The following is a 27,712-nucleotide window of genomic DNA, read 5'->3' as shown; positions in this document are numbered from 1 at the left end:
GGGGAAACAAAAGAAGAAACAACATGGCGGACGAAGATATCGAGATGGAAAGTTTTTGCGAAGAAAGAGCTGAATCGGCGAGCGATTTCGCGGTGGATGATGAGAACGAAAAGGTAACTTGGCTTAAATTCTTCCCCTCGAAGTAGTGTTCTGAGGAGAACACGAGTCAGTGCATTCATGTTCACCGTAATTATCTAATATATGAATGACACAGATGACAAGATGCAGGAACGAAACTTTTTGAATATTAAGCTTTATCGTGACTTCAGAAGAAACCTGTTTACGAAGAAATGGCAAAGAAATTAATCTCGTCCTTTGTGTTGATGAATATCGATTCTATTTAATTTCTCTTCCTCGGAACGAAAGAAGTTAAGTTTGTAAACTTATATCTTAATTAATCTGAACGAAATTCTATAACAGCACCACAGGAAAGTAATGCTATGCTATGCTGTTACTACGGGATGGCTCAAGGGTTTAAGTCTGTGGATGAAGTTCTAAAGTGTAACCATTGAAATGAAAGCTATATATTATCCAGAATTTCCATTACTTTCTTGTAGTGCTGCTTGTTGTGATGTACAAGATGGCTCTATATTAATGTTTTTATTCTAGATCGGTTGGTCAACGAAAAGGCCATTCATAATACTATTGCCCCGAGCCTAGTCAACTGAACAGAATTTTTATCGAATGTTTGGTTTTATCAACTGTGTTAAGAAGGTATCTAGGCCACTGTAAAGAGATACAGGAGCTAATTTCCCAAGCGTTAGCTTTGTACATCTTTGTGGCAGCCAATTGACCTTATCAATTCATTTGATAAAACCAGACATTCCTTTCACACCCCACTGATGAAGCACCACAGTTTCTTTATCCCCAATCAAACATCTGGTAATCAAACTCAATCAAACTCAATCCATGGATGAGTTTGATTGAGTTGGTTGATCAAATGTAATCGAGTAATGAAGTTTCCACAAGGTTGCTGAACCATTAATAAGTCACACACAATCAAAAATTCAATCCAGTGAACTGAGTTTTATGGAGTTCGGATATTGAACTGAATCGTTGTCACAACTTGCCAGTAAACTTAGCAATCAAGGGTTTGGCAACCAAACATTCGATTGCCAAGAATTGTTTCCATTGTAAGTTTGATGGTATTAAGTTAAGTTCAATTGAGTTCGATTGGAATTCAGTTGATTCCATTCAATTGGCTAAAGTAATTTTAATCAAACCTACTCCACGGATTGAGTTTGGCCAGGTTTGGTAATTTCAAACATTCAAATTGCAAGCTCTTGGTTGAAAAATAAAACCGCTGTTGACCAGTTTTTTCAAACCTCAACAGTTTCTGTGCGGTTATGGTGAATACATTTTAGCTGAACATGCTGTAAGTAGCCAAAGATCTTTATCATGGTTACAATAGCAAAGATAAAGTTTTGCTAAGTCTGAAAAATTTATAGACATTTGTATAATGGTAACAGACATCACAGAAAATTTCTGATTTTACAGAACTACATCTGCACTATTTTAACAGATAAGACTCTCAATTTTAACATCTTATTCTCTCACCAACAGTGTCAGACGTTTTTCTTTACATCGCGTACATAACATTTTTAATTACTGTGGTTAAGATGTATAATTTGTGTGATGTTTCACATTTCTTGTCACAGTGCTATTTAAATGTCAAGACAAATCAGCCTAATGTATATGTTGCAGTTTAAATTTTTTGGGGTTTCAAAATTTTCGAACCAGTTAAATATTTCTTATTCTTTGTGCAGTATTCATTATTGTAATCTTAGACAAAGGGAAAAAATCAAACTGACTTGAAATTTTTAAACCAAAAATAATTTTGAACCACAGCATATACATGTGAAATTATGTCATATTATGTGTATTTGAATTGCACATGAAACAATGAAAGACCATCACAGTTAAGAACACAGCCTAGGCAGTTGTAAAAAGAAAGCTTACAGAAATATTTCATGAATCTACTGTTCAAATATATGAATTTCATATATTTCACTTTCAGATCTTCACCTCTATAGGTATACTGTATAAGTTCACAAAATGAGCCTTTTCCATTTGGCTTGATAGCTCAGTTGGTAGAGCACTGCACTGGTATCACAGGGTGTCATGGGTTCAAATCCCATTCAAGCCTCACTTTTTTTCACGCTTTCCTAAACATAAAAGCACATTTCACTTTTATTTTAGATGCTACGTCCTAAAGATATAAATGCACTGCACTGGCGAGCAGTCTAGATTGATAGAACTGGCTGTCCCTGGCAATGTCCATGGCTTGTTGTGGAAGAGAATTCCAATTAACAATTGTGCAGGGAAGAAAACTGAATTTATAGATGTTAGTACAGGTATAGGGCAGGATATAGTGTTCACTTTACATGTGTTTAGTTTTCTGAGAAGGCCTAAAGAGGGAATCTAAGGGCAGGAGAGATCTATTATCAAGTCCCTTCTTAAAAAGGCAAAGTCTACATCTATCTCTCGTCTCTTCTGCAGTGAGTGCCAGCCAAGTTGCAATAGGAGACTGGCGATGCTGCCTGGCTCATAGTTCTTATATTCAAACGTAACAAAACGTGTGGCTCGTCTTTGTACTTGTTCACATTAAGTGAAAATTTAGGATAATGTTTTGCATATTCACAGATGGATGGTTATGATGCTTTGGAGAGTGAACCAGAGATGAGGGTTGACAGAAGCCTGACTGACAATGACTTGCTCATCGCATTAGCTCAGGTTTCTGAGAACAAAGATATGATGCCAGGAAATGGGCACATTACTAAGCATGACTTGAGCGTTAGTTTGAGTAGCAGCCTTGGTAGCTTGGGCAGCAGCCTAAACAGCAGCGGCATGCTTGTCAGCAAAGGAAAGGAAAGTACTGGCACAGTGCCAAGGAAATCTGCTAGAGGGAAACGGAAGCTAGACAGTAGTCAACAGTTGTCATCTTCTAAGAAGTCAAAGAGGTAAAACAGTAAACACTTCCTTCTGTTATTAAATGAACAGTTCTAGTACATAGGGGGTCCTGCCTTCAGGTAACTTAGACCCTCATACAAGATCTCACATCCTTTCATAACCTGCCACCAATTAAAATTATTGCAAAAACCTGTCATGTGGTATAAAATTGGACAGACAATAGGAGTCATCTAATTTGGTATCTGTCACCCAATTTGTTTTGAATGAGATAAAAACATTTTTGCAGGTTGTTCAATGTAATTTCAGAGCAACAAATCAAATAAATTGGTCAGTCTGCATTTAATTTGCTGGTAATCATTCCATGACCATCATTGACTGTTTTGCCATTTCTGCAGCAAAGTGGGTACATTTCAGATCGGAGGTTTTTATTATAAATAAACCTCCTCCGGCTGTCTGGTATGTTGCATTATAATGCGCTTGGCTGAAAGATTTTCTTTAAAATGTCTCACTTTTCCTCAAAGCTTCACTTTTCAGCCAACTGTTCATTTTTGAGACATTGTTCTCCAATATACCAGTGACCTGAAGAGCTTAATATGCACTAAGTATGGTAGGTTAGGTTCCCTTTTCAACTAACATAAAAGTACCCATGAACTGTTCTTTGAATGACCTTCTGGTAATAATGGCCTCCTCATTAAAGATTATAAGCTTGGGAGAATTGTAGAATTGTAATTGTAGAAATTATATTATGTGCATTTTGATAAATGATGTTTTTTTTTTAAGATTTTATATTAAGGTTTTATTTTCTCAGTTTTTTTATTTGGGAAGTATCTTGATAGGGCTAACCTCTGGTACCTATTATTATTATTATTATTATTATTATTATTGTTATTATTATTATTATTATTATTATTATTATTCCTCGCGAAGCGAGGTTAATAAATTTGTCGGGCTAAGCCGGCCCAAGCGGAGCTAAGCCACACGAATTCGAGCGAAAAATATATTTATATATATGTAATATATATAAAGTTGCTTTTCCTTAGATTCGTAAAGTGCTCAACAGTAAGGAGCTTTGTAGTTAAGTAATCAGTCCATGTTCAGGAAAAACTGAGGCACGACAGGCCTGTTTCGAAAAAGCGTTGCCTTCTCTCTTCAGGTGCGAGTTGAATGGCCAAGATCTGGTCTTTTATAGCGAGGGTTTTATGCGTGTTTTAACAGGTATGCATTGGCGTGCCGGCATGTGCTTGTTAACTCGTTTCTTTTGTTTAGGGAACTGCGATGCGGCTCGCACAGGATGAAGTACTTCTCAGTGGTGCAAAGATTGCATTTTCTGTTAGAGTTTGAGTACGGCTTGGCCCGTGCCACTATTTCCCACGTGATGGTAAATTCCATGTTGTTTTCTTTTAGGCGCCAGATATGCTCACTCAGCTCTGTTGCGTTCTTTTTCTTCGGGTCTTTGAAAGACGACAGGTGGTTTCGGTAGCGAGTCTTAAATTCAGTCGCGGTAAGACCCACGTAAGATTCCTTCCCATGGGGGGTTGTTACGACAGCCTGATAGATGACGTTTTTTGTCAAGCATTCTGCGGCTAAAGGGCATTTTGCCTTGACCCTACAATTACATGTTCTGGTTGTGGTTGTTTCATCGCCTTTAAGCATGTTCTTGTTGTGCGCGCTTATTTTACTTTGCAAGTTGGGCATGCACGAGTAGCTTATCTTAAGCGTGTTTTTGTTCTTCAGTGGGTGGCCCTTTGGGAAAGAATCCTTCACAATGCTCAGGAATTTCTTTCCCACGTTGGTCTTCACATGCTTGCTGAAGGGCGGATTGTACCAGGTTATGTTTCTTCGCCTGTTCCTTCTGTCACGTGGCTCTTCACTGAATTCTAGTTTGTGTTCGTAGCCGCTTTTTGTTAGGGCCTCTTGATACACCGGCGCCGCTTTGTCGAACGACTCTTTAGATGACGAGATTTCATTGAGACGCTTGTTGATCGCGAGCGGGATGTTTTTAATTATGGAAGGTGGATGGTTGCTCTCGCGGTGCACGTATAGAGGGGTGTTGTTAGGCTTTGAGTATGGTTCGTACGAGCCATTTATATATATGTATGTATGTATGTATGTATGTATGTTTGTATATATATTTTGTTGAAGGTGTACGCACTGGTGCCTAGCAACAGTAAAAAACAAAGTATGAATGACGTCAGACTGTCAGGCGTCGTCTGGAGCAAAATTTGCGTACATCTGGAAAGTTTGCCTGTCGGATCAAATTTCAACAATATTCACTGAATACAGAACTATCTCTCCAGAATCTTTTCCCTTTTTTCCAGAAATCTTTTTTGTGAAAGATTGCATTGAAGAAATTACACGTTTTGTGGCCGCGGTAAAATAATTTCCCATGGGAAATGAATTCATCGAACACGACAGCGCTGCACGCCTGTTGTACATTTCGTCGCCTCAGAAATAGATTTTCAACCGCAAACTAGCCTGTGGAACATGCTCATCAAAATAGTTGCTATGTTCAGAAACCTTTTAATCTCCTCGTTTGATGCTACAATATGAGTAAAGAGAGCTTTCCACCCAGCCCCAGCTTCGCGAGGTTTTGCGAGTCACGTATTTCTAGTTATAATTATAACAATTATTGTCAAGTGAGTTGCAAAACATGTGATTTTCTCCTTTTCTTTTTTTGCCTTCTTCAGTTCTTCCTCCTTTCTTATCTTTTTCTTTTCACAAAGCACCATCATAACAGCCATCCTTTTTTCCGTTTAGGAGCTGCCGGAATTAATGTCCACTTCAGTTTTCGAAGTTAGATGTTAGAGTCATTGATTAGAAACGGTTTTGAGTTTATTGATTTTCATATTTTGATTTCTCTCTTGCCAGCGATCTACCACCTTCGCAGAAACTTCCGCCACATGGTTATCCCTTGGAGCATCCATTCAACAAGGTCTGTTGTAACTTTGTTAAATGAATTTTGTTCATTATTAATTACAATAGTATTAAATATTTCAAAACATGACACAATGTTTGAGTGTAGAAGACATGTTTCGGATACATGCACTTCCATATCCATCGTCAGTCCAAGGATGTTTACAAATTTCACACTATAATTTATATAAAGCAGACAACAAGGAAGTGCTAATTATAAATTGCAAAAAATAATTAAAGCTAATTGTGAATTACATGATGTGGATACAAAATCTGTGAAAATATTACATAATACTTGAGAGATACAACTATTCTACTACTACAAAAATTTGGTGGAATAATAGTAATAATAACTGATACTAGCAATACAGGCTGCTCTACCGTAAATGGTGGCTCCTGATTGGTTGAGACAAACCAGCTTCTGATTGGTGAAGATATCATGACATGTTATGACAGCCTTCTTCTGATGCAAATGACATCAAAGCCCCATGCTGGTGGTCTGAGTCTCATGTTCATGTTGAGTCAGCAAAATATCCAATTCTTAGCCTGACGGAATGAGATCAAAGCCTGTTTCATGTGTGTGAAGGTATGAGGGAGCCAGCTGGATCCTAATTCTCACCCCAAGCACAATCTGTGAAGGTTCAGTGACGCTGTGTACATGTACTTGTAACAAGACAAACAAGCGCTAGTGCCAAAAAATGCTTAGTGTCACCAGGTCCTTTTTTAAAATAATAACACAGTGGAAGAGACCAACGACAAGGCAAGGCAATACACTTGCTCGCTAGCAGAACAAAGCTAGCTGACTTGCAAACCTTTCTCTCCCCCTCCCCCCCCCACCCTCTCCACCTCAACAAAGTTTCATAAGGGCAGGCTACACCTGTAGGGTCAGGCCCTTCACCTTTGACATAAAAATTTTACTGAAATATTACCCCGTTCACTTTCATGAAACAAAACATTGTACCACTTTCTCATTCTTCAAAGGAAAGCTACATAAAAATTTAACAACTGCAAAGCCGCATTTTTCCTGAACTGAGGCTAGTGCAATATTTTTTTTGTTGTCTCTCCAGTTGTTGTTACTACTCTAGCCTAAACAGACATCTCACTGTGAAACCATTAGGTCTCCCCATGAAAGTATCATCTGAGTACTCCCCCTCCCCACCCCCCACCCCCACCCCCCCTAATTTCCCAACTTGGGAGGCTGTTGTAAGACGAGCTGAACCAGAATTGCATGGTAGTAAAATTCTTTGCAGTAGCACAAATCTGATTCACTCATTGCAAAAACTTTGAATAGAGTTTTACTTTCTGCAGCGATTGCAACTTTTCATAAGTGTATGTGCAAGTTAAGTCAGCCCCCAATCATCTGTGTTCACCTCTTCAAAGTCAAGTTGCAAGAAAGGTTTCCCGGGGTAACAGCTTTGCCTGAAGCAATGAGATGCAGGTTAATTTCGCACGCTATTTGAGCCTATGAGAGAAAAGTTCTGCGTGGGGAAAAATTGCACTGTTTAACTCCACCACTGTTCTTATTCTATTGGAAAGTGGATGGGCTAAGAGAACCAGTAGACACGGGACGGTTTTTGCCCTTGTATAGTCTTCATTATTTTCTAACACACTGCAAGACTGCTCAGATATGGTCATGGTGCGCTGAATCTTCGTCGTCATTAGTCAACAGATATCCTGCGATATACGTAATTTTGTGTGTTGGGGAGAAAAATGGCAAAAGAAAGATCGTCTCCAGCTTTGCTGCAATAAAACTGTGCTTTGTTATTAATGTGTGAATAATAAAACAATTATTCTGCTCAATCTTGCGAAATATGCCCTGATTTTAGCCAACTCGGCCTATGGCCTCGTCGGCTACGTATCAAGCGATATTCAGCTCGACTAATTTCGCAGGATAATTGTTAAATAGTGATCACATATTCACTGGTGCAGTTCCACCAACGAGCGTCCTTTTGCTCGTGTTTTTTCTGCACTCACTTATTGAAAAGCAGTTCCAATTCTCGGACGGAGGAAATTAAAGAAAATGTCACTGGTACAGGTAAAATGTAAACTTTGTTTATTTGCCTCATATGGCATACACAAATTGTAAGACTACGTAACACAGCTGCTTACGGTACATTATAAAAAGAGAATAATATGTAAAGCAGACAGGAGATCAAGAAACCAGTTAGGTTTTTAATTATTTTTGTTAGTACTAATTTTCCAACAAGTACGTAGGTAGAAGTGCAGATTGACATTGTTTCAATGCCACGCCGCAAAACTTCGCGATCAAACAGTAAATAACAAAGCATAACTATATAAATGCGGGGTTTAAAACGATGACCTCGTGTATACAGGTCGCATGCTCTATCAACTGAGCAAGTGGAAGACTACCCAGTTTCAGGAGGGTCTCAATCGGGTTAACTGTCAGCCGCAAACAGCCTAAAATTTAACTGTCAAAAAAGGGTAATTTTTACCGTCAACGGTCAAAAAAGCAGTTCTTTTTTGCCGTCAAACGGTTTTAAGGTCTTTCAAATATCACTTTTTCACCGGCTGGCTATCAAAGAATCGTTTTATGGTAAGCCAGTTTCCATGTTCCCAAATATACTCACTTTATGGGCTTTTCCACTTACTAGTTGTGTCTAAACTGACATCACAACTAACTTCCGTCTTGAAGTACTTCTGGTTTTAAAATATTAATGGTTTACTACATAACGTGTTTGTGACCACAAAACAACCTTCAGAACACAATAGTTAATATTTAAAAACGCAAATGTTAATATTAACTTTAACTCATGGAAGAAATTTACCCTTAATAACGGTCAACTGTCAAAAGCCCTGAAATTTAACCGTCAGCCGTCAAAATCGGTAAAATTTAACTTTCAACCGTCAAAGCTCTCTCCCCATTGAGACAGAGGGGAGAGGCGCTGGCGTCGCAAATTAATTGAAGCGCGTGAAGTAGGGTAGTGGGAGACTCGCTACAGGGAACAGTGATTACGACAGGAAAAAAGATGAAAACAGGCTTGAAACTCTAAAATGTTGCGGTTTAAAAAGGGAAAAAAACATCATCAATCAAGCCCAAGTATTTTGTAAAAAAGCCCTCTGGTTGATTAAATGTGAATGAATAATTGTCTCCTTTTCTCTAACCGTACAAAAACATTTTCATTTTGTTGCATTCTGCCGTTTCCACTTATTTCATTCTTTCATTGATCGCCAAATACTGGTAAATATTGGTAAATACTGGCACGTATTTCAAGAGAATCTGAACTATATTTTCTGCTTATAGCAGTTTTCAGTTGGGTGCCGAAAGAATTATAATTTCGCGTTTGCTTTAGTTTTACTCTACTACAGTCTGATTAGGCAGCAAAACTCGCGCCACTTTTTCAACCAATGAGACAAAACCAAAACCAAGCGTGATTTCAACTCATGCATTCTTCCACGCTTGGCGTCGGTCACATGTACATGAATTTGCTTCGAATTCTGATTGGTTCATTGCACTGTTTGCGTCTATACTGTGATTGTTTAGAGCAATTACTTTTGGTTTTGGGACACTCAATGGAAAAACGCCCTATACAAGGTATAACATTCTTCTGTGATCAAAAGCATATTAAATGTTTCTAGTTTTAAACCAAACCGATAGTGTCGGCGTCATTAAGAGTCGCTGCTCCTTCCTCCTTTGAAGTCATGTCTTCGACTAACTCAATATTTTGCTCTTTCCTTGATTTGCTTGCCTGCTGCTGTGGCATTGCGTAGAACAACTTTTGCCAGAAGCCTTTGTCGCTGTAACTCACATAGGTGTTAGTGTGCATGTACGCCTTTATTTCCTCATCCAACTCAGCGATGTTTACATCATCCAACAGAATAATTATGAGGTATTTCATGCGATCTTCTATCACTTTACGATGAGCAGCGCGAAACTCCAACAAGCACCACTCGCTCCTGGCAAAGCTGGGAGAGAGCACCATCAGCATGCGCTTGCTTTGATCTACACTTTTCAGAATGTTTTCCACAATTGGTGCTCCAGCGCAAAAATCGCGGTGATGAAAGCATAGTTTGTAAGGAGGATCGTGGTTCTCCAATCTTTGTTGTAATGTTTCCACGACCCATTGGTGATCATTTCCACTGTACGATATAAAGGCATCGTATATCTTGGTTGGATCGGAGTCATCAATGCGATCAAAAGGATGCCAGTTAAAGTGGGTAAACATGAAGACCTTCACTTCTCTATGGTACTTGTACAGCAGGATCGCAACAATCGCCATCAAAAGAAGCAGACTACCGAGAATAATGGCCATAATAGTTCCTATTGGGAACTTCTTCTCTTCTGAGTAAAGGCTAGGCTTTTCATTTGCAGCACGACAAATGAACTGATCATCTGACAAATTGAACATTGCTTGGCCAAGGGTGTCGCCTGAGGTACAAAGCACCTTCTCAAAATTTTTTATTCGATGCTTGTTTTTCAGTAGCCAGTGCTTCATCCATTTAGTCGTGCAGTCGCATTTAAACAAATTTTGATCCAGAGCCAATGTTGTAAAATTCATAGTTTCAATTTTCCTGGGTAAAGTTGTCAGTTTATTAGCATCAATCAGCAGAGTGTGGGTATGTTTTAGTTGTTTTAAAGTGGAGACTTGTAATTCATCAATTTTGTTATTTGACAGTTTTAAAACAGTCACATTTATCAAATAAGGATATGGAGGAATGTCTTTGATTTCATTGTTTCTTAAGTTGAGTTCAATCAGACCTTGTGGCATTGAGCTTGGTACTTCAACAAGACTCTTCTCCTCACAATCAACAACAGTAACTCCATCTGAACATCGATTTTGACAGGAACATTTAGAAGGGCAGTTATGTGGTTCCTCTCTTTGCATCCACTGCTTTTCTTTAATTTCCAAAATTGTTTTATTCCTCAGTCCACGTGGCCAGTCGCATTTCCAGGTTTGGAAGCGCAAGCTGATCTCAGGATTGGTTTTCAAAATCTTTCTTATGTTCTTTGCCGCGGCCGACATAACGCAATCGCAAGTTAATGGGTTTCCAGTCAATTTTATCGAAAATGTTTTCCAAACATTGGAATATAGGGCCCGCTGTTCATTCTCTTCTATTTTATCCAGCCCCTCGGAATCCACTACTCTTGTGATGTTGTTGTTTTCCAAATAAAGAATCACTGGCTGATTTCCAAGTGGGTCCTCCAGCGGTATATCATAACCGGCTTTTAATGCTTTGTCAAGATCTTCAAAGGTTAGTCCGTTGGACGATAGATCAATTACTTCAATTTTGCTCAGGCGAAATATCCAAGAAGGAATGGAAGACAGACTGTTGTTTTGTAGGGAAAGCTGCTGTAAAGCAGAACTTCGTGGGAATAAGCTTTCCTCGATGCTTGTAATCTTATTGGAATCTAAACGCAAGACCTCCAATGTGTTCAGCGAATTGAACAAGCCAGGTGGAATAGAACTGAGGTTGTTATGCTCTAATTGAATCCTTTTGATATTGTTTAAGCCTTGAAATAGGTTTGGTTTTATAAAGGGTATGTTGTTCTTTCCGAGGAGAATAGTTCGCAAAGAGGTTAATCCCTGAAAAAGACTTTCTGGTAAAGACACCAACTTATTTCTGGACATATCTATCATCTGGATTCCTTCCAGACGTTGAAAGCATGATGGTCCAACTATTTTCAAGCCATTTCCTCGAAGACGAAGCACATGCAAGAATCCCCGAAATTCGTGAGACGAGAGATCTTGGATGTTGTTGTAATCTAGGCGCAGTCCACGAATATAAAGACCTCTTTCCACCTGAACTCCACCTATAGCCTCTTGGTCCTTTCTCTTCAATCCACGAAAAATGCCAAGAGTTGAGTTATTCCATGGAAATTCTGGTGGTTCAGTTAAGTTGCTGTAAGTCAGGGAAAGGGATTGCAGCAATGGCATTGTGGTTTTCCATTGTTCTGGAATTCCCTTAATTGGCATGTTGATTAACTCAACTCCTTCCAAATTCGGCCAGACATACTTTGTGTTGGAAAAAATGCTTGGTATGTTTTTAGTTTGACTGGCATAAATGTAACTGATGTCTTTTAAGTATTTTGCAAGCGTGACATTTCCCTCTTGCTGAGTTAGATTTGTATTGCTGGATATGGTCAACTTCTTCCCTTTCAAAGCAAGTTCTCGCAAGTCGGTTGCCTTGGCCCAGACAAGAAGGTTTTCCATTGAAACCCTGCAGTCGCCAACAAATATCAGGTTTAGTAAAACGTTTTTATTGGTGATGCTGGAAGGATTGACAAAATCCAGTTCCATTGGCGAAAGGCACCCGACAGTAAAACCGATTTGAACTAAAATATCCTTACCAAATTCTGCTGTGACAGACGTATTTAGAGCCCAGCTGATGTCATATTGAAACTTTATCCCAGCGTCTTGGCTTTTTAGGTAACAAGATACAAATCTCACCGGAATGGCAGTTCCTTGTTTTGTTTCGTACACGGATGCCATTTTGGCCCTCCAACAATACATTTGGCGGTTGTTACTTCCAGAAGACGCCATAAAGCCACGTAAAACGACCAACAACACAAAGATGAATCCAGCCATGGTCAGTTGATCCACAGGTTAGGTGTTATCAAGCTGACTTCGTTCACATGAGATAAGCTTGACCGAAGCAACTTGACTTCCACACCCGGCGTGTGCACCAGTTACGAGATGGACCTTGTGTCACCAAGGCCTCGAAATCTTCCGGTTGCCATTTTCTCAGCTTGCCTTACCGCATCGGGAACCAAGCTAGAGAGAATAGAAAACTTTGTTGGGCATTCAAAAAATATCACGAGGAACGTGTTTGCTAGTGAATGTGCTTAATGACAGGAAGTTTTTCTGATTGGAGGATGATTAATCCCCGGGATTAATCTCTTTCGATGGAAACATTATCCGCTTTGTTCGCTTGTCAAATGAAGTCAGAATTAGAAATCATTCAAGTGTGGAGATAATTTGTTTTCCGTGAAATGAACAGTTATCTGCCGGTTGTAAGTGATTTAGCTGCTCTTGCTGCTTCTTTACAAGCAATCAAGCTAAGCTAAAAGATGTTTTTTAGACATTGTTGGACAGCCCTCACTGAAAACATACAAGGAATGTACTAGTCTTCCTCGCAGCCGTTCTGATACCAGGACCGGAAGTGATCCTAGGACAACAAAAACGGTCAGCATTCTGAACAAAAGAACAAAATATCACCTTTGTACGCTTGGCGTGAAGCTAAACCCTGCTGAACGAATAGGTGAACTCAGAGTCGTTCAAGTGTGGCAATTGAATTGTGGCAATAGAAAACTTTGTTGGGCATTCAAAAAATATCACGAGGAACGCACTAGCTAGTGAAAGTGCTTAATGACAGGAAGTTTTTCAGAGTCGTTCAAGTGTGGCAATTCATTCCCTTTCCGAGAATGAACGGAAATTCTACAACAGGTTACAGTTAAAAAAAAAAAAAAAAAAAACAGTCCACGTCATACGGAAAATTCCCAGAACGAATGGAAATTCTTGAAAAGGTGAAAGGTATTAGAATTATTTTGAACGCAGGTAAAACGCCATAAAGAAGTCGTTAAACGGGATTAAATCAGGAGCACTCAACGAGAACGTTTAAGCAAAAAATACTGAAACCTTAAAAAAATTTTCTCCTGTGTTTCCAGATCGTTTTGTGCCCTTTGAAAGACATACTTGTGTAACCTAATACAATGTGTTCTGTTTAGATGCTTTATCTGAAAATTGAATTCGCAGAAAGGTTTTGGAAACGGAATATTATTCCTCGAATTTACGAGGTGTTGTTGGCTTAACCAAAGTCCTTACTGACCATTTATCGCATTGTTAACGACATATTTGCTCCTTTGAAGACGAAAGGAATCATTCAGTTTTCCAGTGGTACGAGATTTGGAGCTGTGTTTTGCAGAAAAACAAAAGTTTTTGATGTTTTTCACAACTAAATCTGAATTTCTAAGGAGATTAACGCCTTCCAAACAGATGTCCGCCGAAATGAACCGTGGGGTCACCTGATAAGAGATTTCTTTTTCCACGTTGTTTTAGCCTGCGAGCAAGCTCTCTTGGGGGTGGGGGGCGGGAGGGAGAGAGAGCTTGCTCGCAGGCTAACGTTGTTGCTGTGCAGGCTGTGTCATCTCTTAGGGCAAATATGCATTATAGAATAGTCATTTCTTCGGCGACTGGCGTTTTCCCGTTTCTTATTAACGTTGCTCGATGTGATCATGAAATAGCTCTATGAATGTGTTATTGTTATCATACAACTTTAATGGTAAACAGTTCAAATTTCCGCTGGGAAAAAAAATCACATGAGCGCCATTCTTGAGTGATTTTGAATGAGTTGTGGCTCCTTGGGATTACAGACCCTGTTAATTACTTAAAATCTTTGTTAGCTAGCAGGAACGGTTTTTGGACGATCGTTTTGCACAATTTCAAGTCAATCATGAGTTTTCTAGAAAACGATACGACACCCGTCACTAATTTTGGCTTTACCTCGGCGTAAGAACCCGTAAAACCCACCGCTGACGTAACATAAAGAAAACAATAACGTCAAAACCGTACGGGGAAGTGAAAACAATAACTTACAAGTTTTGTTTCTCATGTAAATAAAAGTAAAAACAAACGGCGGTCAAAATCTGAAAACACAACTTAGCCGTAAATTGTTCGCTTTTTGGAGTTCAAAAGCGTTTGAAATTGGTCCAGATGTGGTTTTTCGTGTACGTGATAGAAAGCATTAAGCCCTCAGTCCACATTCTAACGAAAACGTTATTTTCTCGTACAATATTTTATCACTCTGTACCAGGGCTCTGTACTCACCTTGATCAGTACGAAAATTCGCCTACTACACACCGCAACGGTGGAAAACGAGAGCACACTTGTCTCCTCCCAGTCCTAATTTTCGTCTCGTCCGTAGTTCGTAGTCGCCGTATTTTAAAGTCCGTGATAAATAACAACAACAACGGCAACAAAAATGCCACTTTAAAATATAACTACATTTTATTTATGCTACTTTGCGATTAATGCAGCTCATCCAACTTGTAAAAAACAATAGCCTCCCGCGCAGACGTTCTTAGGGGTTCGTCACGCGTTCCTGCCCCACGAACGCAGGAACGCGTGACGAACCCCTAAGAACGTCTGCGTGGGAGGCTAAAAAAACAACGAACTATCCAGGAAACAAATTAGTAAGCATGGCGTTCAAGTTAATAAAGATAATGAAAAATTCACCTTTGTGTGCTCACGTTCTCCACAAAACCTTGAATTTGGTCATTTTATGTTGTTGTTTTACAGAGAACGGCAAAGAAATGTACTAAAATTCAAAATACATGTGCGTGGAGATTGTTTTTCCTCATTAAACCTATTGTTCTGCGGCGTTGTCGTTGCCGTTACTGTTCTCATTGCTTAAGTTCGCTAATGTGTCAAAGACAACATTTCAGATAGGTATCCTGTTGTACTACTCTGGATTATGGAAACGGTCATCAAGCCTTCTTCGTATAAATACACCTGTAACAGAAAATTTGGGATTCTAGAATAATACGACTTTTCTTACTTGTAGTGGTGTCCCATGCACTGTAGAATAAAATTAATGAGCATGTAAAATGAGGAATTTATTACAAGTGATAAATTTTATTGCGAGACTTTTTTGTCTGCAAAGATGATAGCATTTATTTTGTGAGCACTTTGTTAGCTATTCAGTTTTGGAGGGAATGCCACTGCCTGCAACTTTTAACTTTCATTTAACCTTTGTGAAATTTTTTTTCAGGATGGTTATCGGTACATTTTGGCAGAGCAAGACTCAAATGCTCCTTTAGCAAACATGGACATGGAATTTTGGGCTGGAAAACCCATACCAGGAGACCTTTACAGAATAAAGCTCCACAAGGAAGTGCTCCTGTCTATGAATGATAGAGGTTTGTGAATCTTTGGGAAATAAATATATGTTCAAGTTTTATGTTGACCAGTCCTTGGGTAGATGAATAGTTGCAGCTGGATCTTTTAAACCACGATTACATATTGCCTTAGCTAGGGTGGGATGGGTGGGGGATTTGAAGTCCTGTCTGTATATAGTAGTCCTGGGTGCCCACCCCATCTGGGTTCTTTCTGTCTGTGCTTTTAATCGCAACGGTGTTTATGTTTTTTCACCGTTGCGGTACGGTGAAAAACATAAAAATTAATAATTATTTAAAAAAACATAAAAATTATACAATCATGTCAAAAACACTTTTTTTTGTCAGATTGCTAATACTGTCCACAGGGAAAGAGGAGTCCAAAATTCAGGCTAAATTCACCAAGCAACTGCAGCACAAAATTAATCCAATTTACCTGCAAGACAGCAGCCTGCCCTGGACAGTCCTTTGGAATAATAAACCACCCTGTTGAGCTGTGACAGGCAAACTCCCTTGGGGCCTTCAGGACTAGCACAAGGCTACAAGCAATTTTTTAGATGATGTACACATGCACAGCACTTATGTAAAACAGGCTCGTTGTTTCAAGTATCATTTATTTAACAGTTTTAGTCATAATTGTTCATGGTGACACTTTTAGATAAGTCACTGTAACGAAGACATCTTCTACGCAACCTCCCTTCTAGGCAAGCACCTTTCACAGAATTTTACCTTCATCAATTTAAGGAAATGACTGTTGAATTACTGAACAATTTCAGCTCCTCAACTTAAGTTGTCTGATGACAGATTATCAGTTTCTGGAGAAAAAGGTTACTGCATGGTGAGAGCCACTCATGGTATGTACATCACGAAGAATATTTAGTAGATATTCAGTGTAATTAAGACTGGTGGTGTGGTAGTTTGGCTGGCAACATGTCTGATTCTTATCTGAAGATCGTTGTTTCACCCATTGCTAGAAAATGTTTTCACATATTTGTCTCTCTATTAAACTCTACTTTAGGCCTATGACGCAAAGTAAAGCTTGCCCTGTGGGCTACTGAGTTTTCTGTACATAGTTTTACCCTCATACAATGTCAGTGTTCTTTGCTTTGGGTTTTTGGTGGTTTTTATGTTAGCTTATCACAGATATGACAGCATGCTATTCACAGAGAGTGGTGACACTGTATGTTGAATGATCCTTGTGTCATTAACAGGACAACTTTGTCTCAAGACTCCAAGTTCCTATGTGCTCCGTTGTAGCTTAAGGTAGCTCACAATGGTTTCAAACACTTACCACTTTCCTAATGTTAGCTTTGTGACCCCCATTTTTTTATTATGGAATTTTAATCACCGTATTCACATACAACATTTTGCAAAGGTTAAACATGTGATTGGGAGGGATTCAGAGCCACTGTAAATTTTCTTCTTTGAGTTATAACCACTTGAAGTTTAAATTTGGGGTATTTTTAATAGGTTATACTGTTACTATTAATAGTAACCTGTCATGTCAGAAAAATGACGATGACTTGTTTGACAATGATTAGGCATTTGTCTGATAGAGAGTTGTATGAGTATGAGTTGTATGAGTTGAGTTGTATTGAATCAGTCGAAGTATGAGTGCTTAAATAAATGCAAAAAAATTACAGCAATGATAGGACAATAAATAAAATGATGTACTGCTTCACGAGAAATATTCTTCTTTATACCTAAGTCTGATAAAGCTATTTTTCACTGCAGGAGTGACAAAGGGTAAATGGTACTTTGAGGTGAGGATTCTAACGGGAGACCTAACATGAGAAAAATCAATCTCCTACCCAGAGTCCTCAGCCTATTTGGCCAGCGACCAATCGCTAGCCAAGAGTCTGAAGACTCTGGGTAAAAGATTGGAGCAAAATTTCAATCACTTTTATTTGCTTCTCTTGTTTCAATAAAATAGCAAGATCACTTGCAGCCTTCAAAAAATCACCACATAAGACGTTTTACAATGACTGGCTGGCAGCTTTGCTTGAGGGTTACAATGTTTTGAAAATGAGAGCCTTATAAGCTGTGTGGGACACATCAGGATTGATGATGAACCTGTTCTTCTTCAAGTTTAACACAAAACTCTATTTTTATGCCTTCTAGAATTTTCAGTAACACTTGGCAAAATTGCTCACAAAAAATTAGACATCTTTTATATGGTCATTATTGGTCTTGTTATCTGAGGCTCTTGAAACCTCTCGCCTTCCTCCCTTACACACTGTCATCAAGTAAAACGATTCTTATTTGAAACAATGCATAAAATCAACATTGGATGGCGCATTGGGAGAGGGGGGGTGGGGGCATGAGGGAGGGAGAGCCAGTGCAAGAGTTAAGTTTCACGTTTTATGTAAGTGTTTGTCGACTTTTAGGAAAAAGTGTAGTTTATTTCAGCTGCTCAACGAACACTTCCACCCACCTATCTCTGGCAAGAGATATTTATATTTGTTATGTCTTCAGGCAAGTCTGGATTTACCTCCAGACACAGCCACCAGGATTGGATGGTCACAGCTCTATGGTGAGTGGGGAAAAATTTTTTCAGAATAACTAAATTAATCCTTCACTTCATTAGAACGCCTACGTTTGACACTAATTTTGAAAATATCCACATTTCTGTCAGAGATAAAGAAATAGCACCAAGGTATTTAAATAGTCGCAGTTTCCGAATCATCTTCAGACTAAATATAAAAAGATATCTAAGTTGTTAGTACAATGTGAAACAACAGCAACACATTTGAACGATCGCCCTTGGGGATTTTGTCCACGGACACGGAGGTTAAAGCTGCTTGATCCATCGTAATGAAGAGGTCCACCAGAATTTACAGCTCAAAAGTTTTCTTGTGAATGATCGCACTTTAGGCCTTTGTCCACGGAACCAGAAACCAGAACCACCTTGTACGACATTAGAAATCACGACGGCAACGGCAATTGAAACGTCGCTTGAAAATATAAGTTCGCGTTATTCGTACTACTTCGCGATTATTCCCATTCGTTCAAGTTGTACAATGTGACCGTTACTACCCAGTAACGGAACAGGTTGGAATGGCGTTCAAGTTGAAAGATTGACCGTCATGTGCTCACGTTCTCCACAAAACATTGAATTTGGTCATTTCACAAAATTCCAGCATTTATAACGTACGTGCAAGCCTTTGTTTTTGTCATTAAATTGTATTGTTTTGTGATGTTCTCGGTGCCGTCGCCGTAGTGGCTTCTTAAACTCCCTACTAAATGGGGCCACAGGCAGTAATACGTAGGTTATTTTGAAACATGTTGAAAGATTCATTTTTGGCTGATTGAAAGCTTCCTGTCGCTTTTTAGGAAATCTTCAAGCTCCCCTAGGCTACGACAAGTTTAGTTACTCATGGAGAAGTAAAAAAGGCACGAGATTTCACGAGAGTAGAGGAAAACATTACAGGTATGTCACGACAACAAGTCTCTCCTCGCCATTCTGGACTGAGTAACAAAAGGCTCCTTAAACCGATGGAATGCTATGTATTTCTTTTGGAACTTAATCGCTATTTTATTTTGCATATTTGAAGGAAGAATTTTCTCCCTTGCAGTGACGGTTACACGAATGGCGATGTGATAGGATTTTTTATTAATCTCCCAGAAAACAGCAGAAAATCAGGTAAAGGCTACAAGACAATAGGCCATTTCCGAGATGCTGTGAACCTTATTATGAAAGCGAGGCTAAGTGCAAAGCTTTTAATATGAAAACTAGTTTTTGTTTGCATATGAATGAAAACTGATTTTCATAATAAACGTTTTGCACTTAGCCTCGCTTTCATAATGAGGTTCAACACATCTTGGAAATGGCCTATTCAGGGACGTGTACAAGAAGTAACAAATAAAGTGATATTTCTGTATATTTTTTCTCAGCGTCGATTCGTTTCTTGTTAGTCTAATTTCGTCGTTCTCTTACTAATGTTATTTTGTGGTTTCGTTCCGACTATTGATTGTTGTTTTGTTAGAATCATCAGTAAGAATTTGAGTACAATATTATGCATCTTTTGTTTCTTTGCAGTGGATTTCCTTCCGCCCACGTATAAAGACAAGGTAAACCAAACGTTCAGAGTAACATGAAACAGACAGCAGGGAATCTCCCTACTAAGGGCCTCTTCATATGAGCCCGGTCGACCGGGCTGGCTCGGTTTCCGAGATCTCGCCTCGCCACTCCTTTCTTTACAAAAATGTCGATGTGTTTATATGAGAAGGCGGGCTGGCCCGGTTACCGAAATCTCGGTAACAGAGCTGGAAAATTTTGAACACTCCAGCCCGGATACCGGGACTGTCCGGGACGAAACATTTTCAACTGCGCATGGTTTGTAAGGTCGCCGACAAGTCGGAACGCGGTTCCACGGGTATTTTCGGGGCCTTTTGGACAATTTTCATCTCGGTTACCGGGATTAAATTTCGCAAATGAACAGAAGACAAAATTCGTCACGCCTACCGGGCTCATATGAAGAAGCCCTTAGTGAATCAGCCATATTTTCTCATTGGATCACTGTAATGAAAGGAACAAAGAAAACGTGTAAAAGCAAGATATGACGTACAGTGGAACCTCTCCTTTCGGACACCTCTTTAATACGGACACCTCTCTATTACGGACAGTTCACTTGGTCCCTGAGAGACCGAAATCGATATAAAGCCCACTTCTCTAAAACGGACACTTCTATAATGCGGACACTTATTCCTGTCCCCTTGGTGTCCGTAATAACGAGGTTTGACTGTACTATGTGAAAATATGGTTCACCGGCGAGGACTCGAATCCCGGTTTCCTGCATTCAAGGCCGACGTGATAACCACCTCTCCACAGGCGAACCCACAGTTCGTCCGCTTTCTCTGTGGGTTCGTCTATGGAGTAACGGTTATCACGTCTGCCAGACATGCCAACTCCAGTTTGTCAACATTTGTTTGCCGTGTGAAGGCGCTTAAGAAAATTCACAGATTTACACAGTCAGTTTGCCAGTACTTCTAGACAGCGTGGGCTGTGATTCCCAAACTAATCAAGTTCCGACTAATGGTTTTTCAGATTTGACTCATCTATTAGTACAGTCATAGCCAACTCAAATTTACTGGTCGTAAAAGAAAATTGCGGTAAATCACTTCATGCCAAATGATCCGTCTAGTCGCCTCGATCCTCGGGTGTGCGACTGTTTGAATTCTAACCTGTACATTGCTTTCTTTCCAAAAAGGCTTTAATTAAGTTCAAAAGTCATCTTTACTTCGAAGAAAAAGATCAAGTGGACAAGGCAGAAAAGGTATTAGTTTTAAGTTCAGCTTCTATTTTAAGTCCTTGCTTTGTTGTTGACCCATTTCACGGTGATCGTTTCCTCTTATATTCGCTTCTTTTCTTTCTTCGTTTACCATTTTCAACACGTAAAGCCAGCGACACACTTGGCGATTTTATACGCCGATCGCGGCGATCGGCGTATAAAATCGCCAAGTGTGTCGCTGGCTTAATGAATTGTCTCGTTAAGATTTCCGGACACCCGAAAAAAGACTTTCTTTTCTCTTGCAGAATCTAAAACCGTTACCTGAAAGTCAGGTGAGATGCTCTATGAATGTAATAAAACAGGGTACCTGCGAGTTATATTTAAGAATTATTCCACATGCGATATGAGATGATAGACAGCCAACGAGACGCCTAGCGCTGAGTTGGCTGTAATCATCTCATATCCAACAAGCGTGACTGGAATATATTAAACATAATCAGGAGATATTGCTAGATCCTGCTGATTTCGATTTGCAAGAACAACCAGAAGACAATTTAATGGGTTCATTTAACATGGCCGATAAGCCAATCAAATTCTTGGAATTGTGTTATACAATGATCTAGTTTTTAATAATAACACTTTAATATAAGATTCTTTTGTTGTTGCTGCTGTTAGTTTTTTTTTTTTTTTACTTGCTTGTTTCCTTATACGTCAAAGTGATCCTTTCACCTATATAATCACGTACATTACTGAAGCAATCCTGGTTTTGCTTTTTCCTGCCATTGGTCCCGGCTGCCTGTTCATAATTCGAGCCTGTCTTATGTTTCTCAAAACGTCAGAAAACATTTCGACCTTGAAAAACTCTTTTGGGTTTTCAATGCGGTTCATCATTAATTTTGAAAGTTTATACTTTCATGAAGCATGTTTTGTACAAAATGTCCAACAGATAAAATTCGGATTGTAAACGTGTTTATCTGGTTTCGAAATGTGAGCGTTGCCTGCTTTGAAAGTCAGCAATTTGAACAAGAGCTGCAAAGATTTTTAACCCAACATTTTTTAACGGCACCATGTTCTACTATTTCTTCAAAAACTTATATCATCTTGTCGTTGTGTAACACGTTTTGGAAACTTTTTTTTAGAATAAAAGTTAGAGGCCACAATGTGTCCACGTACTTTGAGTCTCGTGTCGATAGTTGTGCATCTTGTATAGAGACTTTTCATTTTGTCTGTATTTTTTTTTTCACTTTGCGTTTTATGATCTTGTTTTAGATAAAATTCTACAAAAATGGCGTTTGTCAGGTGAGTGCGACTACCTGTTAAGGTTTTGAAGTGAGGAATTGCGCAGCCAGCGTTTTCTCCTTCGGAAGACCCGCGCGAAAGGAAGAAAAGTGTGAACGCGACAATGAAGGAAAGTGCCAACTGCACTGTGCCAACTGCGTCCGGCAACAGAGCTTAAAACTTTACAGCACATGCTTGGATATGAATTATAACTTTTAGAAAGATGCGCACGAGAGAAGTAAAAGCAGCATTGGAAGAAGTGTCGTTTCCTTTTCTTTTTGTTTTTCGTCTTCGTTTTTTTTTAACTGTTCACTCCGAGTAATGTTCACTAAAACTGAGGGTTTTTTTGGATTGATTGTTTTCTCAGGGAGTTGCTTGGCAAGATGTGTATGAGGGAACTTATTATCCGGCGGTATCACTTTACAAGAATGCCACGGTATGGTGATGCATCCAGTTTATGAATGTTACTTTACTGTGTGACTTCCTTTCAATGAAAGCCACATATGTTATAATTAACATTTTTCTGTATGATTTTATATGTATATTACTGTGCGTACTTTAACCCTTTGAGCTCTAACAGTGATCAGCATCAAATTTCTCCTTGTAATATCAATGCTTATTCAACCCCTGAGGACATTAGAATTAAGGATAGATCACCCAAGGTGAATTTTCTTGATCTTTTAATAACTTCTCCCCAGTACTTATTAGAAAAGTATGGGGACAAGATAGGAGAATTTGTTCTTTGATATTAGGGGTTAAAGGGTTAATATCTGGCACCCTTGTCATCCAGAATATTTCAGTGTCACCTATTCTTAGTGTCACTTTAAACAGCCAAAAGATAAATTTGTATCTATAGAAACGTTAAAATAATGGTTTGGTTTTGTCAAGCCTACTAGTGAACAAAGACAGGTATCAAACACAATTATCTTTGGCTGCCGATGGCTAGGATGGAAATAGATTGCAACTTGAAAAAATTGGCCAATTTTTTTAAACTTTTTCCCGTGTATCTGAGAGAAATCACTGAAAAATGGATTACAGTTTGTTCGTTCTTTGTGAAATCGCTAAATATCTTCCTCCCGGTGCTCTATGAGCAAATTCGAGTTAGAAGAAATGTTCTTTGTTAAATACTTGAGCAGTTTTGACCAAAATACAGCACAATCTCAGTGACAGGACATGTACAGTCGAACCTCTTTATTACGGACACCAAGGGGACAGGGATAAGTGTCCGCATTATAGAGGTGTCCGTTTTAGAGAGGTAGGCTTTATATGGATTTCTGTCTCTCAGGGACCAAGTGAACTGTCCGTAATAGAGAGGTGTCCGTATTATAGAGGTGTCCGAAAGGAGAGGTTCCACCTCTTAAAAGGAAATATAGGCGTATTGTTTTTACCTCGCAGTTTTGACGTAAAATCGTCTTTAATTTTCATTCATTTTTGGGTTTGCCAAGCAAGTTGATTAGGTAAATTGACCACCGTATAGAGACTGGAGAGCTGACGTTTTGAGCATTTATAGCCCTTCGTCAGAGAGCTTTGCTCTGACGAAAAAGTAACGCTTGAAACATCGGTCCAAGATTTCTTTTCCGTAGCCAAAAACCTTACGAACTTATTTGATAAAACCAAATATTCGTTTCTATTCCTCACCAACGCAGCACCACAGTTTTTTTTAGAGACTAACTCCCGTTTCATGTATTTTGTCAGATCACGCTGAATTTTGGACCCGATTTTCAATTCCCTCCAACTGATGAAGACTTTCAGCCGGTAAGATGATTTTTTTTCTTTTCGTCTTGTAAATTTTCAGTGAATTCACCTTTAAATATGCCGTCTTTGGTCTCGGTGTAGTTTTTCTTTTCAGACCCTTGCTGTCTACACTAATGACGGTCGCCCTCTGTTTTCGTATAGCTGTAAACGTAGTAAAATAGTTTTTGTTCCAACGAACGTATGCAAAGAATACGATGCGTTTCAAGTCTCCTTGTGAAATTGTTTTGGAAAGTGTCCGTAGCAAAATAGTTTTTGTTCCAACGAACGTGTGCAAAGAATACGATGCGTTTTAAGTCTCCTTTTGAAATTGTTTTGGAAAGTGTCCGTAACAAAATAGTTTTTGTGCCAACGAGCGTATGCGAAAAATACGATGCGTTTCAAGTCTCCTTTTGAAATTGTTTTGGAAAGTGTCCGTAACAAAATAGTTTTTGTGCCAACGAGCGTATGCGAAAAATACGATGCGTTTTAAGTCTCCTTTGAAATTGTTTTGGAAAGTATCCGGAGCAAAATAGTTTTTGTGCCAACGAGCGTATGCGAAAAATACGATGCGTTTCAAGTCTCCTTTTGAAATTGTTTTCAACGTTTGCAAATGAAAGTGTGAATAGGAACTTAGTCACTTCTCACCTATGATACAATGTAATTCCATTTCTCTTGTCCTGTAGATGAGCTACAAAGCCTTAGAATTTGCCGTGGAGCAGAGTTTATCCGACCTTCTGTACCTCGTGGATTCGCAGGAAAGACCCGTCCCCCTCCCCGAGAAAATTCTTGTGCCTCCGAAGAGGAAGTGACTTGCGCACGTGAAGCAGCTGCATGCTGCTGTTATACGTTTTCACGCTCGCTTCAGTAGCTCTTGAAGTGGTCTTTCCAAAGCTTTTGTACACGACTAAAGACAAAGAAGAGGAACGGCAGCTGACAAACTTAAATACGTCATGGTCCTTCTGTCTGCTCTTAACTTTCATTGGTTGAAAACTGAATTGAGATGGTCCTATAACTTGCGCGATGAGAATCATCAAGGGCACGTGTGTGTCACATGTTTAACGCGTGACTGGCTGATTTGGTTCTTACGTTTAGGCTGCCGGTGGATTGGTTTTTCTGTACACCATTTTCTTGAATTAATGGCAAGCAAAGCAAGTGTGAAAAAAAGGTCTTAATCTACTTGTGAAATAACTGGTGCATTTGTAAATATGAGGAAAGAGATAAAACCAGTACAGCTTAGCTATATTTTCCTATTTACTTTCGCAGTCCGAGCAGTTCTTTTCCAGTGACTGTCGAGGGTAGATTGCAACTTTCTCTTTTCAATTAGCGCAAGGTGTTTTCTTTACGACCAATCAAAACAATTCCTGATTTAACGCGCGCGATTTTTTGCCGCGCTTGCCATCCGCCATAGTTGGCAAAGCCACAAAGCTTAAGTGGCGGATCGATTGCAACCCGCAAAGTAATTAGGGAGGATAACCAAAACTTTGCATTCTTTACTTTTAAAGTTGGTGCTAGCGCAGTTTTATTAACGACTGTCATTTGTACACGTTTGCTCCAAATCAGTTTCAAAACGCCCTCAGCTAAGATTTCCGAGCTTATTTTCTGCTTTTCTTTGCTTTCGTGGTACGTGTTATACTTTGGAGTTTGTCGTTATAAGTTTGCCTTCATCATATTTAAGAAAAAACTTGTTAGACAACTGCTTAAAAGAATGCATAGCAGAGTTTTTATACCAACGATCTCTTGTAATACAAGTTTGATATTTCGTAATAATAAAGCTATCCCCAACGCCAAACAAAAAGAAAGAAAAACTCGCCAAAATGTGTCGATTCTCTTCTTGCCTCGAAATATAAGATTAGTTGTCGTATCGAAATGTCACGTTATCTGCAATTACTTTCAATATCACCGACCAACCATATTATGTTTATTTGATCGGGTCTTGCGGTGGGAAAAAAGACAGACTTGAAGCCATTACATAAATACAGTTACAATGCACTGACCAACCGCGCGAAGCAATAAACTTCTGTTAACTCGCAGAAGGACCCCATTCAAACTACCCTGCGGAAAGGTTTCTAACATTTCATAACTCTGCGAGCAGATTTCTCGTTTTCCATTTCACTTTCATTTCTTACACACAATACGGACATATTTTCATCGTACAACCTGACCTTTCTCTGTCACGTACAATTGTATAAGAGGTGATCGGCTCATTTCCGCTTGAGCGTAAAGAAAAGAAAAACAGTGTTTGCCTCGACGCGGGGTCGCTTGTTTTAAGGCTGATATTCATATCCAGTTCACCCACATAGTGGATATGTTACCAAAGAACAATGGTAACATTTGTGGCTTTACTAACATTAAACAATAAATAAAAGCTGGTCGTTCAGTTTCAGTCCAGTGCCTAACCATAAATGCTTCAGATGAGTACTAAATCATCTCCGATTCGCCTAAAGCCCCAAGCTCTGTTCTCGTGCACTTCATTGGGTCTTTGCTACAATATAAGAAACAGTTCATTTTGTCAGCCTCGTAAGGGGTGTTATGTCGGTTGATAGACTGAAACATTGGTTGGCAAGGCAAATTAAGCAGGCAGAAATAGGAGAAGTGAAAGTGTCAATTATATTGGAAAATTGCGAGCAAGGTAAACGACTGCCCCCCAAACCGACTGGTTCACTTAATTCAATATTCGTAATTCAACTTCACTTAAGAATTTGTTCATGCTCAGCGCGCGTATTTCGAGTCAGTATGGATACACACGGGAAGTTTGGAGAGCACGAGAGTAAGCGTACGCCTCGAGGAACTCTAGCTTCTTGAGTGCTCTCCAAACTTCCCAAGTTCATCCACAACTCGATATACGCACAGCTAAAAGCATGAACCAATTCTTAATTAAATTCTTAATTAATTAAATTAATTAATTAATTAATTAATTAATTAAATTCTTAATTCTTAATTAATTCTTAATTCAAAGTAGTGCGCGGAAACAGGTTTTGTTCCTAATGGATTACAAAATTCTCTCAATGTACTGTACAGAAAATCAAAGGTTCCTATTGGCTGGTTACACTGAAACGCGCCACAATGGTATGATCCGAACCAGAACATTTCATCTGAAATTGTCAATGGAAATGTCTTTATTTGAATTAGTTTAAAGTCAATGAGAATGTAGACAAACGAGCTTCCAAGCTCCCAGAATGTTTAAATACTCAAATGTTCAAATCTCTGTTAAAGTACTCAAATGTTCAAATCTCTGCTAAAGGCTTGAACTAGGGTTTCGATTCATCGCGATGTTTACGTTGTGCACGGTACAGTTGGAGAAGACTCAATTGCAAGAAAAAAAAATAGGGTAGTTCTTTACTATTTCCTTATATTAATTCTGGGGAAACTTTGTAAAATCTAAGCGACGGAAACCCGTGTTTGTCTGATTTGCATACGTCATCTTCAAGAGTACCATGATGACATCAGTAATAAGTACTGGCCCCAGTTGTTCAAAGAGCGGATAATTTTATCCACTGGATAGGTTGCTATGCGGCAGATAAAATTTGTACAAGAACTTCGTTATAGCCCTATAATTTGTGTATAAAGTAGAAGCGTCTGTCTAATCTAAGTATGGGATTGTGTGAAAAACTTGCCAAAAGCTTTGGTTGGAGTACATTTTATTTCCTGGATAGCAATTTATCCACTGGATAAAGTTATCCACTCTTTCAACAACTATAAACTTGCAAACCGAGGAGAAAAAAAATGCCGTGATGTTCGATAAGTTATTTGTACAGTAAACACAAGTTTGGAAGTTATTTTTGTAGTGTTAAATCAG

At 39.1% G+C, this 27,712-nt stretch overlaps 2 protein-coding genes across 2 annotated transcripts; one reads left to right on the top strand and one right to left on the bottom strand.

Moving 5' to 3' along the window:
* On the top strand, positions 1–26,319 carry LOC146485102 (set1/Ash2 histone methyltransferase complex subunit ASH2-like). The gene is made up of 16 exons (XM_085104050.1): positions 1–113; positions 2,644–2,960; positions 5,779–5,842; positions 15,550–15,697; positions 16,450–16,527; positions 17,408–17,436; positions 18,149–18,206; positions 19,007–19,103; positions 19,249–19,316; positions 19,713–19,744; positions 20,884–20,949; positions 21,210–21,236; positions 22,174–22,203; positions 22,550–22,618; positions 23,878–23,937; positions 24,600–26,319. Exons 1-16 carry the CDS (start codon positions 24–26, stop codon positions 24,723–24,725), a joined length of 1,359 nt encoding a protein of 452 aa, XP_084960176.1. The 5' UTR covers positions 1–23; the 3' UTR covers positions 24,726–26,319.
* Positions 7,737–13,086, bottom strand: LOC146485103 (uncharacterized). The gene is made up of 2 exons (XM_085104038.1): positions 12,999–13,086; positions 7,737–12,554 (listed from the first exon to the last, which is right to left on the bottom strand). Exon 2 carries the CDS (start codon positions 12,366–12,368, stop codon positions 9,423–9,425), a length of 2,946 nt encoding a protein of 981 aa, XP_084960164.1. The 5' UTR covers positions 12,369–12,554; positions 12,999–13,086; the 3' UTR covers positions 7,737–9,422.
* Positions 26,320–27,712: the final 1,393 nt, after the last annotated feature.

Source organism: Pavona decussata, unplaced genomic scaffold (assembly GCF_977016875.1).
Source record: "Pavona decussata unplaced genomic scaffold, jaPavDecu1.1 SCAFFOLD_28, whole genome shotgun sequence".
Classification (NCBI taxonomy): Eukaryota; Metazoa; Cnidaria; class Anthozoa; order Scleractinia; family Agariciidae; genus Pavona; species Pavona decussata.
Note: the sequence above shows the minus strand (reverse complement) of the source record. Positions and strands in the feature narration are given on the sequence as shown.

Coding starts and splice junctions, on each gene's coding strand:
- LOC146485102 (XM_085104050.1), top strand. CDS start 24: ATGGCGGACGAAGATATCGAGATGGAAAGTTTTTGCGAAGAAAGAGCT. Junction 16,528..17,407: donor CATGGTGAGAGCCACTCATG/GTATGTACATCA, acceptor TTTTCACTGCAG/GAGTGACAAAGGGTAAATGG. Junction 23,938..24,599: donor CTGATGAAGACTTTCAGCCG/GTAAGATGATTT, acceptor CTTGTCCTGTAG/ATGAGCTACAAAGCCTTAGA.
- LOC146485103 (XM_085104038.1), bottom strand. CDS start 12,368: ATGGCTGGATTCATCTTTGTGTTGTTGGTCGTTTTACGTGGCTTTATG.